The sequence below is a fragment of the Podarcis vaucheri genome (assembly GCF_965113315.1).
Source record: "Podarcis vaucheri genome assembly, chromosome: 10".
NCBI classification, from domain to species: domain Eukaryota; kingdom Metazoa; phylum Chordata; class Lepidosauria; order Squamata; family Lacertidae; genus Podarcis; species Podarcis vaucheri.
Genome location: NC_138748.1, coordinates 40159900 through 40176427, shown reverse-complemented (window position 1 = coordinate 40176427; position 16528 = coordinate 40159900). Strand labels below are relative to the sequence as shown.

At 39.2% G+C, this 16528-nt stretch overlaps 1 protein-coding gene across 16 annotated transcripts in view; it reads left to right on the top strand.

Moving 5' to 3' along the window:
- ANKS1B (ankyrin repeat and sterile alpha motif domain containing 1B) overlaps positions 1-16528 on the top strand; it is a 366454-nt gene that overhangs the window by 340515 nt on the left and 9411 nt on the right. For 9 of the 16 annotated variants that reach the window (XM_082240757.1, XM_082240765.1, XM_082240768.1 and 6 more), the window contains 4 exons: positions 6153-6227; positions 10935-11063; positions 13753-13824; positions 16436-16522. In XM_082240757.1, the coding sequence (XP_082096883.1) occupies positions 6153-6227; positions 10935-11063; positions 13753-13824; positions 16436-16522 (363 nt within the window). The remainder of the gene's footprint in view (positions 1-6152; positions 6228-10934; positions 11064-13752; positions 13825-16435; positions 16523-16528) is intronic. The other 7 variants (XM_082240761.1, XM_082240766.1, XM_082240769.1 and 4 more) reach the window with 2 other exon arrangements.

The following is a 16528-nucleotide window of genomic DNA, read 5'->3' as shown; positions in this document are numbered from 1 at the left end:
TGAGTTCACAAAGCATGTTAGTGACATGAAAGTTTCACTCCACTGAGCAGGCATTCTGCCCTGATAGAGGCATCCAAGTGCCTGGCATAGCCATAAGTACAAATTGATTATTTCAGCAGTTCAACCTGGACAGGGGGGATGTTTAATGCCCATATTGCAATCTTTTAAAAATCTAACAGCAACATAAAAAGGAAAAGTGTGGCTCCCTCTTGAAAAATCCAAGTGCAGCTGATAAGTTCTATTTGCTCAGTTGAACATTTAAATACATATGTTAATATGTGGTTTTAAACAGCTGAATTAGGTTTTCTGCTAACCTATTATTGGAAGGAATTGGGGAGTCCTCCTTGGTATGCAAGATAGCTTTGATAAAGAAGAGCAGAGTAATAAAACACTACTTACTATAAAATAACTCTGCAGGTCACAAAGATTGAATGTTGGAATAGGCAATGCCAGATTTATTGTCACTGAGTAGCTTGATATAGGCACATCGTGTCACTGAGTATCATCCTTCACTGTTGCCACTTCTAGTCCCTTATACCCTCTTCAAGCCCTTCTCTCATTTCTGCATATTTGAAAATATAATACTCCCCAAAGGTATATAATATTTCCTTTCTAGAAGTTGTCTCAATTTCATTCTTGAATTATCTCTCTCATACATGACATGATAAACATGCAAGGATGAAACTGAAGTTATAATTCCATAATATACTCAGCCTACTTCCTTCAAAGCAGTTCAACTAATTTTGTCCATAAAATGCATGTCACAGCCCATTAACATTTCTTTAGAAGTCTGGTGGGCTTCCATTTACATTTGTATTTAATATGTGATCTCTTTATAATTATGCAAATTCACTTCCTCTGTTCTGACCCTTCCTGTAGGCATGCCTATTGACCCAGGCTGTGTATACACTCCTGTTTAATCTGCATCCAGTGTATTCCCATTGCTGGCTTGGGAAGTAGTGTACACATCTTAGCCACAATCCATATCTATCCTGACGTTTCTTAGGAAATACTGTATTTTGATATCCCCCCCCCCAAAAGTAGCTTTGATCCCTGTTGAGAAAAAGAATGACCTAGCTGTGATTTAAGTCAGTAATGTGTACAGAGCCCCAAACTCTGGTAACATTTTCATGCCCACTGACTTCTAAGTAGGAAAATCTGGACAAATTTGATGTGTCTAACTATGCTTAGAGTATTTTTTGAGCTGATTTCCTACTCTATACAATCTGGACTCATATTTTCAACCTCTGATTGTGAAATTGTTTATACTCTTTTTTCATACCTGCTTTTCCAATGGAGGGTACTTGACCAAAGACATTTGACATATCAGCCACCCGTTCTAGATTCATTCTGAAGATGAAAGGCTGTTAAGGTTGAGAAGGTTATAGTGACATTATTAGCAAAAAAGGAAGTGGTTAGTCAGCAGAAGTTTTCATTTCACTGTGCATGTTTGGCACATTAGAACTGAAATCGCTAGGATAAATCCTGCTTTGAGAGATGAGCACCAAGACTGACTTTTTTAAAAGATTAGACAGGGCTGAAAAACCCCCACAGTAACTGACAGCAGGAACCTGAAGCAATTGCCCCTGAAAAAAGCACAACTTTTGTTCAGCTAGATGGAAATTAATTTGAAAGCAGTTTGCAATAGTTTTAGGGCTGTCTGCATGTACCAGCTCATCTCAACCTTAGGGCAAACTTGTTCAAATAGAGAATTCCATCTTGGTGAATGAAGTGTGAGGAAGAAACTAGATTCAGGCAAATGTAGCCATCTTTCTGTTCTTTTTTCATCACATACAATGATGTGTTGTGAGTCTTGAAATGACTGGAGCAGCCACAGGCCTTTCATATCATGGATGTGAACATTTGGGCCCAAGAAAGATGTAGTCTAGTATCCTTAAAAGACACTTTTTATAACCAGAGTGCATCTTACAGGAGTGAGTTTTACTCAGAGTGGACCCACTGAAATGAATGGGCCTAACATGGTTATGTTCATTAATTTCATTGAGTCTAAATTTGGTTGAATACTACACTATGTATTTGCCTCTTGAAGGTGTCAGGATACAGGCATGGGTGTTATACACTATACTAAAATGCACAAGAATAATGATGTTATTTTTTTTGTTTCATTGTTTTAGCAGTCTCGAAAGGAAGGCTACTTTGTAATTTACAGGATCCTTTATTTTAATGGCTATCTAAGTTGTCAGTTTGAACCTCAGAAGATCACATCCTTCCATAAAAACAAACTGAAGCAGCAGCTGATAGTGGAGAAAATTTCCTTAAAGTTTATTTGTTTGGGGTTTCGTCTCTATCGCATGGGGATGGAACACAACTGACACAATCTGACAATAACCTTATTATTGTTTGGCATGGAATGCTACTCTTTTTAAATACTTGCTGATACTTGCTGGGAGAGTTCCATAGCATCTATATACCATTTCCTCACATAAATGGATTCTTCAGACTCCTGTAAAACATTGAGATTCACCAGGATAGGTTTGATGATCTGTCGTACTATAGTGTTCAAAGACCTCTAGAAGCCTCAGCACCCAGCTCCAGTTCATCAGATTCTCACAGCTCTGTTACACTCAGGTTGCAAGTGAAATGGAGCTGGAAAGAGTTATTAATATTAGTATTACAGTGGTACCTCGTGTTGCATACTTAATCCGTTCTGGAGGTCCGTTCGTAACAGGAAACTGCTCGTAACATGAGGCACACTTTCGTTAATGGCGCCTCCACTGCTGCTGCACCACTGGAGCGCAACTTCCGCTCGCATCCCTGGGCAAAAGTCTCAATAAGGGGCATCTACTTCCGGGTTAGTGGAATGCGTAACCCGCAACATTCGTAAGGGAGACGGTACGTAACACGAGGTACCACTGTATTAGTAATATTTGATCTACTCTTCTCTGTGATAGCTTTTCAGCATAATGAACCATTTACTTCAATTATTTATATATGTTTTCAGGATGAATTACACCCAATTATCACTTCATCTTTTAAGAACTGCAGCAGGTTAACTCTAGGTGTCTGCTGCTTCCCAGATGAAGAAGTGCTACTTCTCTTTATGCCTTCATGGGAGCTTGCAAAGAGAAACTGACCATCTCCCCTGTGGGGAAATGCAGGAGTTGTCACTATATATAAAGTTTGTGCCTCACGCTGCAGAGGAGTTGTGAGGGCCATAACAGAATGGTGATGAATTTGTCAATATATTAAACATACCAATTTTTCCTTTAGTATCAAAATAACAGCTATAGAGTGCCTAACCTGGATCAGGACCTGGGAACATGGGGAGGGAGCTAACTCTTTCTCCCACACCACAGCCTCAATGAAAATAGCACATACAGCTATTTGTCTGTGAGGCAAAAGCTCCATTGGCTCCAAATGAGGTTTTCCTCCCAGGCAAATTGCTGCAGGGGAGCAGGCACATTTTCACTGGGATAACAGCAAAAGGGCTAAACAGTACTCCCTGCCTTTCACAGCTCCAATCCTGCTTTCCTGCCATATTTTGACAGGAAAAACAAGCCAAATACAAATGTATTCATGGAACTGCTATGCAAGGCCACCTCAACACATGTTCATTTAAACTGCCCCAAGTTGCAGAAAGGACAAGCGACCTTTATATTAAAACCATTTTCATTCATACAGTTTACATTTTCTGCCATGCCATTTCTCTGTTTCCTGTCCATTGAAACATTAACAGACATGGAGCTAGTTAATGAGTAAAATAAGCCTTAGGCATTAATGTAGTCAGAATAAATTATCTTCCTAACTCTGCTAGGTCTTTAGGAATGCTTCAAATATATTCATTTGTTTTTTAAAAGAGATAACTACTGACTTCTGTAGGTAACTTTTTGAAAGGCAGATGAATCCTTTGGCAGGAAGATACTCTGAGGCATGCAAAGTCCATTTTCTTTGTGCCAACACAGCTGCCTGGGCTCCACTCTGTGCATGTGTTGCATAAGCACATCTGGACTGATAGAAGAAGAGAGCATGGCCTTTTAGGTAGAAAATAGTAGTGGCAAGAAAGCACAGTTCCGTTCCTTTATGTGTGTTCCTTAGTACCTTGGCTCAGATGATTTCCATTTTGTTTTGCCCATAAATGACAGCTAAGCAGAGGCCTAGGCATAGTAGGCAAAGTAAGCTGCTGTGTATAAGGGCTGTTCTCCATTACCATGGATGTACAAGACAATGATTCCCATCCTGTATTCAGTAAGCATGGGACCTCTGGAATGTGCTAACATGCTACCTTCACCCAATTCCAATCTACAATTTACAAGTACTTTTGCTTAGTTCTTCAGCACTCCTTCTAGTCCAGGCTGAAGCTATACTGCACAGCTTTGACACCCAACTCATCCCACAACCATTCCTTTCTCCCTTCACAAAGTCTCATAGCTATCTAGTTAATCAGCTTTAGTACCTCACAAGAGTGTTCCTCTACCCAGACCAAAGGAACTCAACATTGGCTATGCTGGACTTCTTTACATTCTGGCCAGTGTGCTAGCAGGACCACCCTCCAGTAGACTGATATCAGTAGACTGTCCTCCAGTGGAATGGGGTCGGATTGCATTGGTAACAGTTTGCCTCTAGCACACCATCTAATTCTCCAAAGTATGTACATACTCCAAAGTATGTCTGCAGTAGTCTATTTTTAACCTTTGTCCAATTTGCAGCTCAGGTAATTCTTGACATTGTTGCTAATACTTTGTGCAAAACCTACTGAGGAAGCAACCACCACATGGTCTGACATCCTTCAAATGGGTTAACACATACATGATTTCAGTTTCAGTAGCCAAAGTACTAATATTCAATTACTATTGATCTGATTTAGACAGGAAGCTGCTGCCACAGTGGATACCATACCCCCTCATAATCACTTATTTGCTATAGTGTGGGTTTCTAGGATTGAATTGTAGGAACACTTTCTGGTCAGTTTAGAGAAAGGCAGCCTCTACTACCAGTCCTTTGAATTTCAGCAGTGACACAGCTTGTCAGTCAGTGTGAGGCATCCATATTTCACTAAGGGAAACATGAGCACAATCGTGATTTTCTTGCAGGAAGCTGTTTCTGTTTGAATGCAGGCTTTATTTAGACACTGATATTAAATTCCTGCTGCTTGTCTTAACTGCTGGCTATGCTCTGCATACTGTGGTTAAGCTATTGATGTTTTAATTGCTAGCTACTCCAGAGATTGTAGTTGCATTTCTCAGCTGTTTAAAGCCTTTCGTTGTTGCTTTCTCAGGAGACTCTGGGTAGCTACTCTATTTGGTGCTTATTTTAGTTGCTTGGCTACTATGAGCTATTATATTGGATTTGCTTGTGGTGTCCAAATAAGGAAATATATACGACGTTCTGCTATCAGATGATATGTATCTGATTTCCCTTTCCTTTTTCTGTATTGTTGTAATGTGCATCTTGCTTTCTCTCCAAACACAACATGTGTTTAGCATCCTGCATTCCATATGACGGTTGGAATGAGATAGTGTGTTGTTACTCCATTTTACAGCTTTGAATTTGTTCTTTTCTGCATTTTAAAGGTATTGGTCCAATCTACTGAGCTCTGCTATCTCTCTTTCTGGCTTACCGCATGGAAATGTTTGGAGACTGTGCATCATGCAGCCTTGGTTGACTGTAGCTAGTATCTTTCAAATAATTAAGGCCTTTCAAATACCTTTACAATGTTATCCACAAATACCACTGACGTTAGTTGTTATTGCTCTGCAGCAGCACATTTGATTATGCTCAGTATTTGTTTGTTTTAGCCTTTTCTCCCCAAAGTAAATCTCCATTGAAAAGCCCTTTTCAGCTGTAGAATGCAAATCAAAGGCTAAGATATGATTGAACACTTTCCCCCTTTCTGCTATTAAGTTCTATTTCATAATCATATACAGTAATTGTTTTATTATCCTGAATAGGTCCAAAACTCAATCTGAAATCCTTGAGCTGTGTTTTCTTTCTATAAGCCCAAAATATGTTTTGTCAGCAAATATGTTAGAGGGCTTTAACAGCTGCTGCCAATTTGAAAGGTTCTCTTCTTTTATACAAAATCTTGCAATTGTGTTCATGCCCCCACCTGCAATACTTTTTCTTCCTGGGCTTGGGGTGTTGGTGGTGCTTTACTATTTACAAGATGAGATGTAGTTTTCTGTTTATATTAGCAGTCTTCTGTCTGTGAAATTTGGACCAGCCAGAATGCAGGATATCCTTACACAGCAGTCCATCAGGTTCATAATGTAAGATACTTCAATAAATTGTCACTGTATTGGTGTTCATTGTGTTGCCTTGGTGTTGTTAATACTTTATACAGGTGCCATGCTTTTCAGACTTCAAAAAGCAATGTGTAGCATCCAATTATTTCCAGGATTGTACGTATGTGTTTTTACATTTTGTTTTCATAGTGTGCAATAAACTTGTTGGCTTTTGTGTAGCAGGATACAATTTTTTCAGCGCCAAAGGTCAGTTTTTTAAAAAAAGAAGTGACCTCATCTATAGTTTAACTTCTGCTCTGGGTGCTTTGTCTTTGTTAGCCTTCAAAGACAAGGATGGGAGTAAATTGCATACATTCTGCAATTGTACTCGGTTTTGTGCCTTCTGTTTTCAGTGACCAGGAAGGATCCTTCTAGTTTCTTGGGGCTGCTTCTCCCTTTTTTAAAGATGTACTAGCTCATCATTTCAATGTGTTCTTCATGAATGGTATCTTGTAGCATGTCTAAACAATCTGACTTCTTTTAGATACAGGAAGTCCCTTGAAGCAATGTGCTCATATCATAAACTGTATCTTGAATATCAGCCTTATGACTGTCTTAATGTGCTACTTCAGTGCATGTTATACATGCAATTCCTTCCTAGCGCATGTGCAGAGCAGACAATTTCTCCATCATTTATATTGTGTCAGAATTAAAAAAACTATAGTCAGAGTTCACCTTTGCTGCAAAAGGGAGAAAACTGCCTAGAACCAGGGGATCAGAAATGCTGTAAGAACTGCAGCAGTATCTGCACCTTCCACCCACCTATGTGCTGTCAGTTCTGACAGTTCTATTATTACTAATAGTATAATACTTGTTATATAATATTTAATAGTATGTACAACTAAGAGCATTTTGGTATTTTGCTACTTAGTTGTGAGGCATGAGGAATGCCATCTGAACTGATTCCTATGCCTGCATCTTCTCAGCTATTAGAGGGAGGCAGAAGAAGGTCACAGGTCCTTTAGGGAACCCAGCAGAAATACTTAAATATGTTGATAACGACAGATTAATTTGAATTATGAGTTTTTTCACAAACCAATAAAACAAATAAAGGAACAATTTGAAGCTTAAATGACCCATTGAGAAACAAATGGCAGTTGCACATATATATGAGCATGTGTGCAATCAGTGGTTCTTTTTAAAATTAACGATACATTAAAATGCATTTTCAACAATGGCAGAATGGTGCAATAACAGGAGCTTCACCTGTTTAATTTCTGTGTGCCACTATTAATATTTACAGTGAGAATGATCTACCAAACGTAAGCACTTCTGCAGCTCACTAATTTTAATTATAGTTAAGGTTTGTACAGTCGTACCTTGGTTTTCGAACAGAATGCATTCTGGGAGTCCATTTGACTCCTGGAACCATTCAAAAACCAACGTATGGCTTCTGATTGGCTGCAGGAGCATCCTGCAGCCAATGAGAAGCCACGGAAGTTGCGCCGGATGTTCGGCTTCCAAAACTCACTTTTTTCCAACACTCACTTCCAGGTTTCAGTCGTTCAAGAGCCAATTTTTTGGGGAGCCAAGGAGTTCGGCTTCCAAGGTACCACTGTACTTAAATACCCCCAATTAAATAACTGGGACATAAAAGTTCTCCCATAACATAGATTTGGAAGACAATACTTATGTGGTAGACATATGCTTGACTGCAATTAGCTTTCTGCACTTACTTATACTTACGTCTCAGTTTAATTTTGTTTAGATTCCATAGCTGCAGCCTCTGCCACCAAAATCATAAATTTACCTGTTTAGTTTAAAGGCACTATGGTTTTTGTAAGACCTTGATCCAGACTGCTGAATATTTTCTCATTTCAGCTGTAGGTTCCACTTTTTAGCTATTGGACTGAGAACAGCTAGTCTGGACATTTTTTGTAAATTCTGAAAAGTATAAAATCTGTAAAACTGTGACATTAAAGGGTTCCATGTTCATTTGTAACAATGTATCCTAGAGTTGAGAAGTATGAATTTACATTGGGAACGAGAACACAAAGGGCTCTGGATCATGGACAGTGATCATTTGACAGTGGGGTATATACAGGAAGATTCTATACCACCTCTATTTTTGGCATTTGTTACTGTTCTACATCCTAAAGTTTTTATACTCAGAATAAATCTTCATACAAAAGCAAATACTTATTTTGCTAAAACGTACTGTCCAGAGCTTTAAAACAAGCAGATACCAAGCATTCTGTCATCTTAACAATAGTCTTGACAATTTTAGCGTTTGGATGGAATAAAGTGTAATCTCAGAGCGTAATCACATTTATTTGAGTGATATTAATAAGATTACTTAAATAAATGGAAAATAAAACTGCAAGCCTTTAATATTTTTTTTTCCACTACACTGAATTGCCATATCCAGTGATAATTCCACAAGGTCACAATGTAGTCAAAGTGAAATACTTGTTAGTGCAGCAGATTAAGTGATAAAGCTAAATATATTCCTAAAAGATGTTTCGCAGGATTATGCCCAGCATTTGAGGATGGTAAAATCAAAGGCTGACTCTTATTTTTGCAGCACACGTTTGCTATATATAACTGGTATTTGTGATATTGAATACTGTACAGTGTGAAGAAGAAAATTGCAGTAAAAATGCAGTGAGCATAGGCAAGAAAATTGTGGCCGATGTCAGTGCCTGAATACATATCCACTATATGCCCTTGGTTGTTTGAAAAGCCCTTCCATATTTCACCAACGGAATGCCATTATACATGTGGCAAAGAGGCACTGCATAAATTTTGAATGGGCTCAAAGGCAGATAATTTATCCTTATAGAGCCTCCATGTTTAAAAACTATGAGTGTCTAATGTTGATATTAGCAACTGCAAAATGTTAATCCATGTGACATGGTTTAAACATTCTAAAGTGCTATATAAAGCTAAGTATTAACTGTTATTTTATTATTGTTTACACAACAGACATTTCACAGTTTCAGCATTTTCCAGCATCAAGAAATAGTGATTAGATAAAGCGCTACTTGCTGGAAATGTAGTGTATCTGCCAAGTCTAACCAGACACCTCCTCCCTCCCACAAAAACAAAAAACAAACAAAAAAAACCCCTCAGAAAAGCACAGGAGTTAATAGTTGATTGCAAGATGCCAATTTATATATCTCTGAAGCACTTTTAAAGGAAAGTACCACATCTGCAATTACATTACTATTAGTTTTCAATGAGGCAGTAATATTGGCACAAAGTTGTTTCTGCTTGTTTTGTCTTCTGCTTCAGTTTTCACATTGGAAGGTTCCTATTAATTTTGATGTCTTCCAGTTTACCTTGTGCTTGTCCTTGTAGATCTGTACAAACCAACCTCTGTCTTGTCATGATTGTGTGGCCCATGAAAATGGATGTATAATGCTTGTTTTGTTTGCTCTGTCCTGGTTTACGAAATGAAACGACATTTTCTTTCATTGGAATTTTCTCATTTGCTTTCAACAGCAATTACGTGTTTCAGTTGCTTTGATTTAATCTTGGGATGGAGCCAGAGAAAAGGCTACAGAAGGGAGCTGGCAGAAGCTGGTTTTTTCTGCCCTCTACCCTGCCCAAGCAGTCTCCTGAGTAACAGGGATTCTGCCAAATGGGATGAATTGTGGCACCGAGGACTAAGGAGGAATCCCCCATAAATTGTCAGAGCATATTCTGTGAGCAGAGCTCCCACTCACAGAACGCAACTTGCCTACTTTTTACAGATCCACCGCATTCACTGCCCTGATCCTCATGAGAAGCTGGGTGGGGCTGCCAGGGGGAGGAGGAGGAGGAGCAGAAAACCAGATTCTGCTTCCTTCCTTCTGCAGGCCTTTTCCTGGATCCAACCTCTTATTTCTCAAGTTTGTTTAAAATTGTTAGTAAGCTTTTAACAAATAGTTGCCGATTTGATCTCAAGGGAGTTGAAGAACAGTGAGTAGAAAGAGTATATTAAACTGGGACAAAAAGGCTCAGAAGTCGGAGATAAGCAAATTGTAAGATTTGTTGCAATACATATAGATTTAGAAAGTACTTTCCAAATGTAACCATTTTGTTAAATCAGTTTAAATATTTGCTTTTTTATCTGTAAGAAAATTAATTAAATTCAAGCATCCTTGGTGGTAGTTAAGAAACATATTCAGATTCTCATCAACATTTCCTCAAAATAAGACTGCAGTCTTATATACACTTAAATGGGAGGACGCCTCATTGAATTCAGTGGGACTTGCTTCTAAGGAGGCTTTCATAGGATTACAGAACAAGTCCCAATGATTACAGTTGGGCTTTCTCATAAGCAAGTGGGCACAGGCACAGGTTGCAATCATGTGCAAGCCTACTGGACAAAGTGGATTTGAGTATGGGTCTCGTTGCATTACAATCCTATAGGTGCTTGAAATCATGAGGCTTACTTCCAAACACTCATATATATGGGCAAGCTGTTAGTTTCTTATGCACAAGGATAACAATGGTGTATAAGTAGCAGCAGCATTTAAATAATGTCTCCCTATTTTTGACATTGCTCCTTGCTAGACAACTCAGATTGGAGGCTGTAGTGAAGTAATAAATGCTGACTACATGGGCATTCATAAAGTTATTTTTATTCTTCAGAATGGCACATTCTGTAAATAATAATATGTAGCCAAAATGCCATGGTTGCAACCACAGTGAAATATGCTAATTGCCTTCAGTTTACATTGCTTTTTGAATACATCTGATTTTCAGACTGGAGACTGGGGTGAACCATCAATTACCTTACGACCTCCTAATGAGGCAACAGCATCAACACCGGTACAATACTGGCAGCATCATCCAGAGAAACTAATCTTCCAGTCATGCGATTACAAAGCATTTGTAAGTTTGCCAAACTCAATGTTTTCTTTGAGAATAGTTGGAAATTGTCCAGTTTAAGGAGTGACCATTAACATTTTGGTAGTCTTTTTCTCTACCTAGCACAACTATAACGCCTTTCTTACAGAAACAAAAATGATACAAATATTTTTTTTTACATTATTGTGAACAGAATACAGAATGAAATTGTAGCTTTATCTTTAAATCTGTGTTTCAGTCCCTGCTCTTTATTAAAGAAACATCCAAATTTTTATGCCATTGACATCCAAAGTCTCATAAATATATAAAAAGGTGGTGCTAGGGAGAGAACTGAAGGGGAACCCCGATGCATTGTTTTCAAGGTTTTTGAGTATGACCATGAAGACCATGAAGACAACCATAGCTTTTCACCCATGCTTGTCCCCAGAATCAGGTACTCAGAACTGCACCATAGCCTGTGTACATGGATATTGAATTTAGCACCCATATTGATAGACTAATCCTCCATTAATTTGCCCGATTCCTTTTAAAATCTCTCTAAGCTAGTGACCATTACCACATCTTGTGGTACTACTACCTTCTATAAAATTCTTGCTGTGTGAAGTACTTCATTTTGTTCACATGCTGATTCCAGCACATTGGAAGCAAACACTTCAATCGCTGTTTTAAAAGTGGTGCTATTAAAAATTACCAGTCCTTGGTTTTATCAAAAGCCTTGAAGAATCTGTCAAATCTACTACTCACTTAATAGAAAGAAATTAGGCTCTAATAAGACAATCTTTTTTTAAAAAACCCCTAAAAAACCACCCTTTTACATCTTGAGCAGCAGTGTGCTACACACGTTATTTTTTAAAAAGGAAAAAAAGCTTCACAGCTTTAATTCAACTGTATTGAGACGATTTTTTTTGCAGAATTATAACACTGGACTTTATGATCCTGGACAGAATTTCCTGGTAACACACAATAGTGAACTAAATAAAATGTTATATACCAAGAAGAATGTATACCACTGAGCAATAATGTGGTGGTGGAAATTTCATGAAAGGATCCACCGTTTCTTTGGCACCACTAGCCTGCTCCAGCCAGAGTAGAAGGTAGCAGTAGTGGCATCTTTCTCATTTTTCTATATGTGTCCATCCCCCTTTTATCCCATTGACATCAGTGAAGGAAGAATGACTACACCTGCTCTAGGACTAGTATAGTTTTTTTGTGCTTTTCAGGGGAATGAGGGAATACAAGGCCTCCTGCAGTCTACATCCAATATGCCCCCTTCATGTCCTGCCACTGACACTGCATCTACATGCCAGGGGCTCCTTCAGGGTCATAAAAGTGCCCCAGAGACAGAACTCCACCACTGGTGAATTGGCACATGTGCCCCTCAGCTGCCCTTTGGCCAACATTAGAATTGCAACCTAAGTAACTTTACTTCACATCTGCACCCTGCATGGTCCTGTGACTGCACAGTAGTGTGACTTTTTATTTTCTATTTGTATATGGACAGCTGGTATAGACATAGATTTTAAGAGTAAATCCTTGGTTTTGTTTTTGATAACTTCTCCCCACGAATATGACATCTGTAGGTGTTCCTCTATTTTAAAGGTGGAAAATGCAGAAGCTCAGGGCAGCGACGAAGGAAGCCACTTGGGCGCCTGGGGCAGCGTGCCCAGGGGCGGGGCGATCCTTCCATAGGGGCAGAGTGAGGGTGGGGCGAGCTGCCCATAGGGCAGGGTGCACCATGGGGCCTCCGGAGTCTGCCTGCCTCCTCCCACTCAGCCGCCCTACAGCTGGGGGGGGGAGGCAGTGGGCGGACAGTTTGGGCAGCGTGGAGCCTGCACGCGCCCAAGCCACCGCGTCTCTTCCAGGAGAAACATGTGGCTCGGGTGCGCTGCAGGCTCTTGCGGTGAGTGCCGCCCCATTTTGTCACCCCCATCGGTGGTGACACCCAGGCAACCTGCACCCACCGCACCTCCCTTCCTCTACTCCCGGCTCAGGGGGTCATGTTGCCAGACAGGGCATTCCCTGTAGCAGCCCCTAGGTTGTGGAGGTTCCTCCCCACAGATGTGTGTCTGGCAAGTTCACTATACAGTTGAATTATGAACGTGCACTTCTTTATTCTGGCCTTTGACAACTAAGTTGTTTTAAACTGTTTTTAATGTATTTTAAATTGTTGTAACTCAACTTGGGATCTTAGGGTGAAGGGTGAGTAATTAATAATAACATCAGCAACAACAACAACACCTGCTAGTACTGCTAATAAATTAACTTAGACAAAGAGCATGAAATAGCACTTTGTAAATTTACTATGTAAAATCTAACATTATGAAAGGGAATATTATAGATTTGATTTAATGAAGAGGATTTAGCTCAATAGATTCCAGGCTGGAGAGCAAAATTCTTAAAAGCACATAAAACACAATCATAAATCTTAAAACCCTTTTAAACAACAAGAGCAGCTAAAACCACCAATCAATACATTCAAACACTGAAAATGCCTGGCACAAACAGGTAGGGCTTTACTTGGTGCCAAAGTGTCAGCACCAAGTGTACTTCTGAGAAGAGCGAATTCAAGAAGCAGGGCACCACCGCAGATAAGGCTGTATCTCACATTGTCTACTCTCCCTAGAATGTTTTAGGTCAGCAAATAAGCTTTCTTTGAAATTTTGCTTACTCTGTTTCATAACTTCAGAAAACAGTGCCTTGTTTCTTTCATAAGTATTTAGGTTCTATGCTGGTAAAAGAGCTAAGAGGCACAGAATCAACGCAGGATGCCTGTGCAAAAATGAGGGTGAGTGAAACTTACTTTTTCAAAACGGCTGTAATAGGCCGGACTTTTACTTGTAACTGCCTCACTTCATCTATGTTGTACATTAAGTGAAATAACTCTGGATTTCTTTGCAATATTCTTTATACTTTAGTTATACGTATGTTACATAGTTTTTCATGTTACCACTAAAACCTCCAACTGCATGCATGTTGTATACTTCCTACCTCTTCATAAGTAGATTCCCCCACCCCTTGCACCTTTTTATTTCTGTAGATAATATAATAAGATTTAGCAGGCCAAGCATTTCCTTAACAGAAAACTTGACTAGTAAATTCCCATAGGACTGGATACTCAAGCCCCTTTTTGGTGGAACTTGGGAACTCCCTTGGGGAAAGTGTAAGCCATTTTAAATCCCTTGGAATGTGATGAGGGGGCCTGGAGAGAGAATTTCCACCTTTACTGCTGGGAGGCAGTGATTCAGATAGAAGTTGCTGAATGGAGCTTACTGGGTGGATGGTTTTTCCAGCACAGACACAAGCTGCTAACATTTGCAGGGACTCAACAGCCATGCCTGTGCATGGGGCTGGCAGTGTCATTCCCACCTCCGCTGCTTCCTCCTGGCACCTAAAGGGTAAATATGGGAATTCCAATCCTGCATCAGTTGCTATGCATGGTCCACTGGCAGCTCTTTGTAGCAAACTACATCGCTGGCCACCATTGGCCAAGGGAGTACTGGAGGAATATGGTGTCTTTTTGTAATGCCTGCCCATTTACAAAAATTCAAGCAGAACATTTAAAGCAGAGAGCAAAACCACTAGTCCTGTTTCACTTTCCCAAGGAGAACTACGGAAACCCCCAAAGTACTTTTCCTTTAACAAACTCAGACTCCTTTCTCTGCTCAAATTAAAAGGGGCGGGGGGGGGGATCCTTCTAGTAGTCTCCTTCTCCTTCCCTCAGACATTGATGGATGCTACGTTCCAAAAGCTAGTACCATCGGGGAATATTGGTTAATTCTCTGATAATCCTTCAAGTATTTCAGGCAAAACAGCAATAAGCCTGTTCATGCTAATCAAGACAGAAAACCCATAATAATATAGTATTAAAAACAACTGCTGAGAGCAGGGACAGGAGAGATCAGTGTGGAGTCACATTTCAGGAGTGATAATGCCCAATCATAACGTATTTTTCACTTAAGACATTATAAGAATATCCTACAATTGTGTCACTGGCAGTCCAACAAAATCTATTTAGATAAGAATAAAATCTTAACAGCTCATTGGCATCATTGTTTTCATGTGTAATTACAAATTTATGAAATGATTAAGAATATATACCATTGAAAATACAAATTATTTCATTTTATTTGTTTCTATCTGCAGCAAAGTGTAAATAAGAGGCTGATATTTAGTTTTGGGGAGATAAAGGCTGACACTTTTGAAAGGCGTTCCAAGGATGTCAATTAAATACGTATAAACCATAACCTCAATCTTTCTCATTATACATTCTGTATGTTCTTTTCTGGTGCTCAAATATATTATTTGTATGACGAAGAGGAAAACTGTTGGCATCTTAACTCAACACTTACAAAGCATAATTAATATCTATATTTATCTCATCTAAATGTAGAACTATACAAATAAAAAGTTTTATAATCTTTCTTTATAATTCAAAAATCTTTATAATTGGGAGCTAACTAATCATTTTAATATGTTTTCCTTCTCCTGATATTTATTGTCTGTTGGATGTTTTCTTGTTCAGTGTTTCGGTTGGTAACTGCTTTGTGTTATCTTTACTAAAAAGGGACACAGATTATATTAAACATAGATAAAATAAATATGGCCCTTTTACATAATTTTTTGAGTTTTTCAGGAAGTAACAGAATCTCTAAAACCCTTAAAATGTCAAAGGAAACTGCAGTACTTCTACACAAGTGCATACAGGTGGGATAATCAGTCAGGCTATTTTAGCATTAAAAATTGTAGTGTATCGAAGAATAAGGATGTGATCCTGAGGGGTGTTAAACTGCAGGCCTGTTAAAGCCAAACATCTCACAGTAAGCACCAGAGTAGATGAAGAAGCCTCAATTGTCCAGATAAAAATCTGTTACATTATCAAGAAACTTTGCTGCTGCTTTGTCAGAGGCAAAGCCAAGCCAGCCACTTTTGTATTACCCGCTTAAGAATGTAACAAGAGCCCTGCTGGCCCAACTCATCCATCATCCTGTTCTCACAGTGGCCAACCAGATGCCTATGGGAAGCCCAAAAGCAGGAGTTGAGTGCAACAACACTCTTCCCGCTTGTGATTCCCAGAAACTGGACAGTGGAGCTGGATCATAGCTATCATGGCTAGTAGCACCTGAATGCCTTATCCTCCATTAAATCCTCCCAGCGCTTGGAAGCAATGCAATCAAACTTCTTGTGGGTTTGACCAGTATTCATGTCTCTTGTACTATGTATGTGCATGTGGTGGCTTATTCCACGCATTTTCAGAGATGGGCTATTAAAATATATATAGAGATATATCCTCTATTTCCCATTCCCTACAGTTGAGTATAGTATATTGTCTTGGAAAAGGAAATCAGATGTACATTGTTCAATACACCATATTCTTTCATGTTTGTTTTTAATTTCAGAAGTCTACAGAACAAATGAAGAAAGTTCCTACTATTGTTTTATCCGTCTCTTATAAAGGGGTAAAATTTATTGATGCAACAAATAAGGTAGGC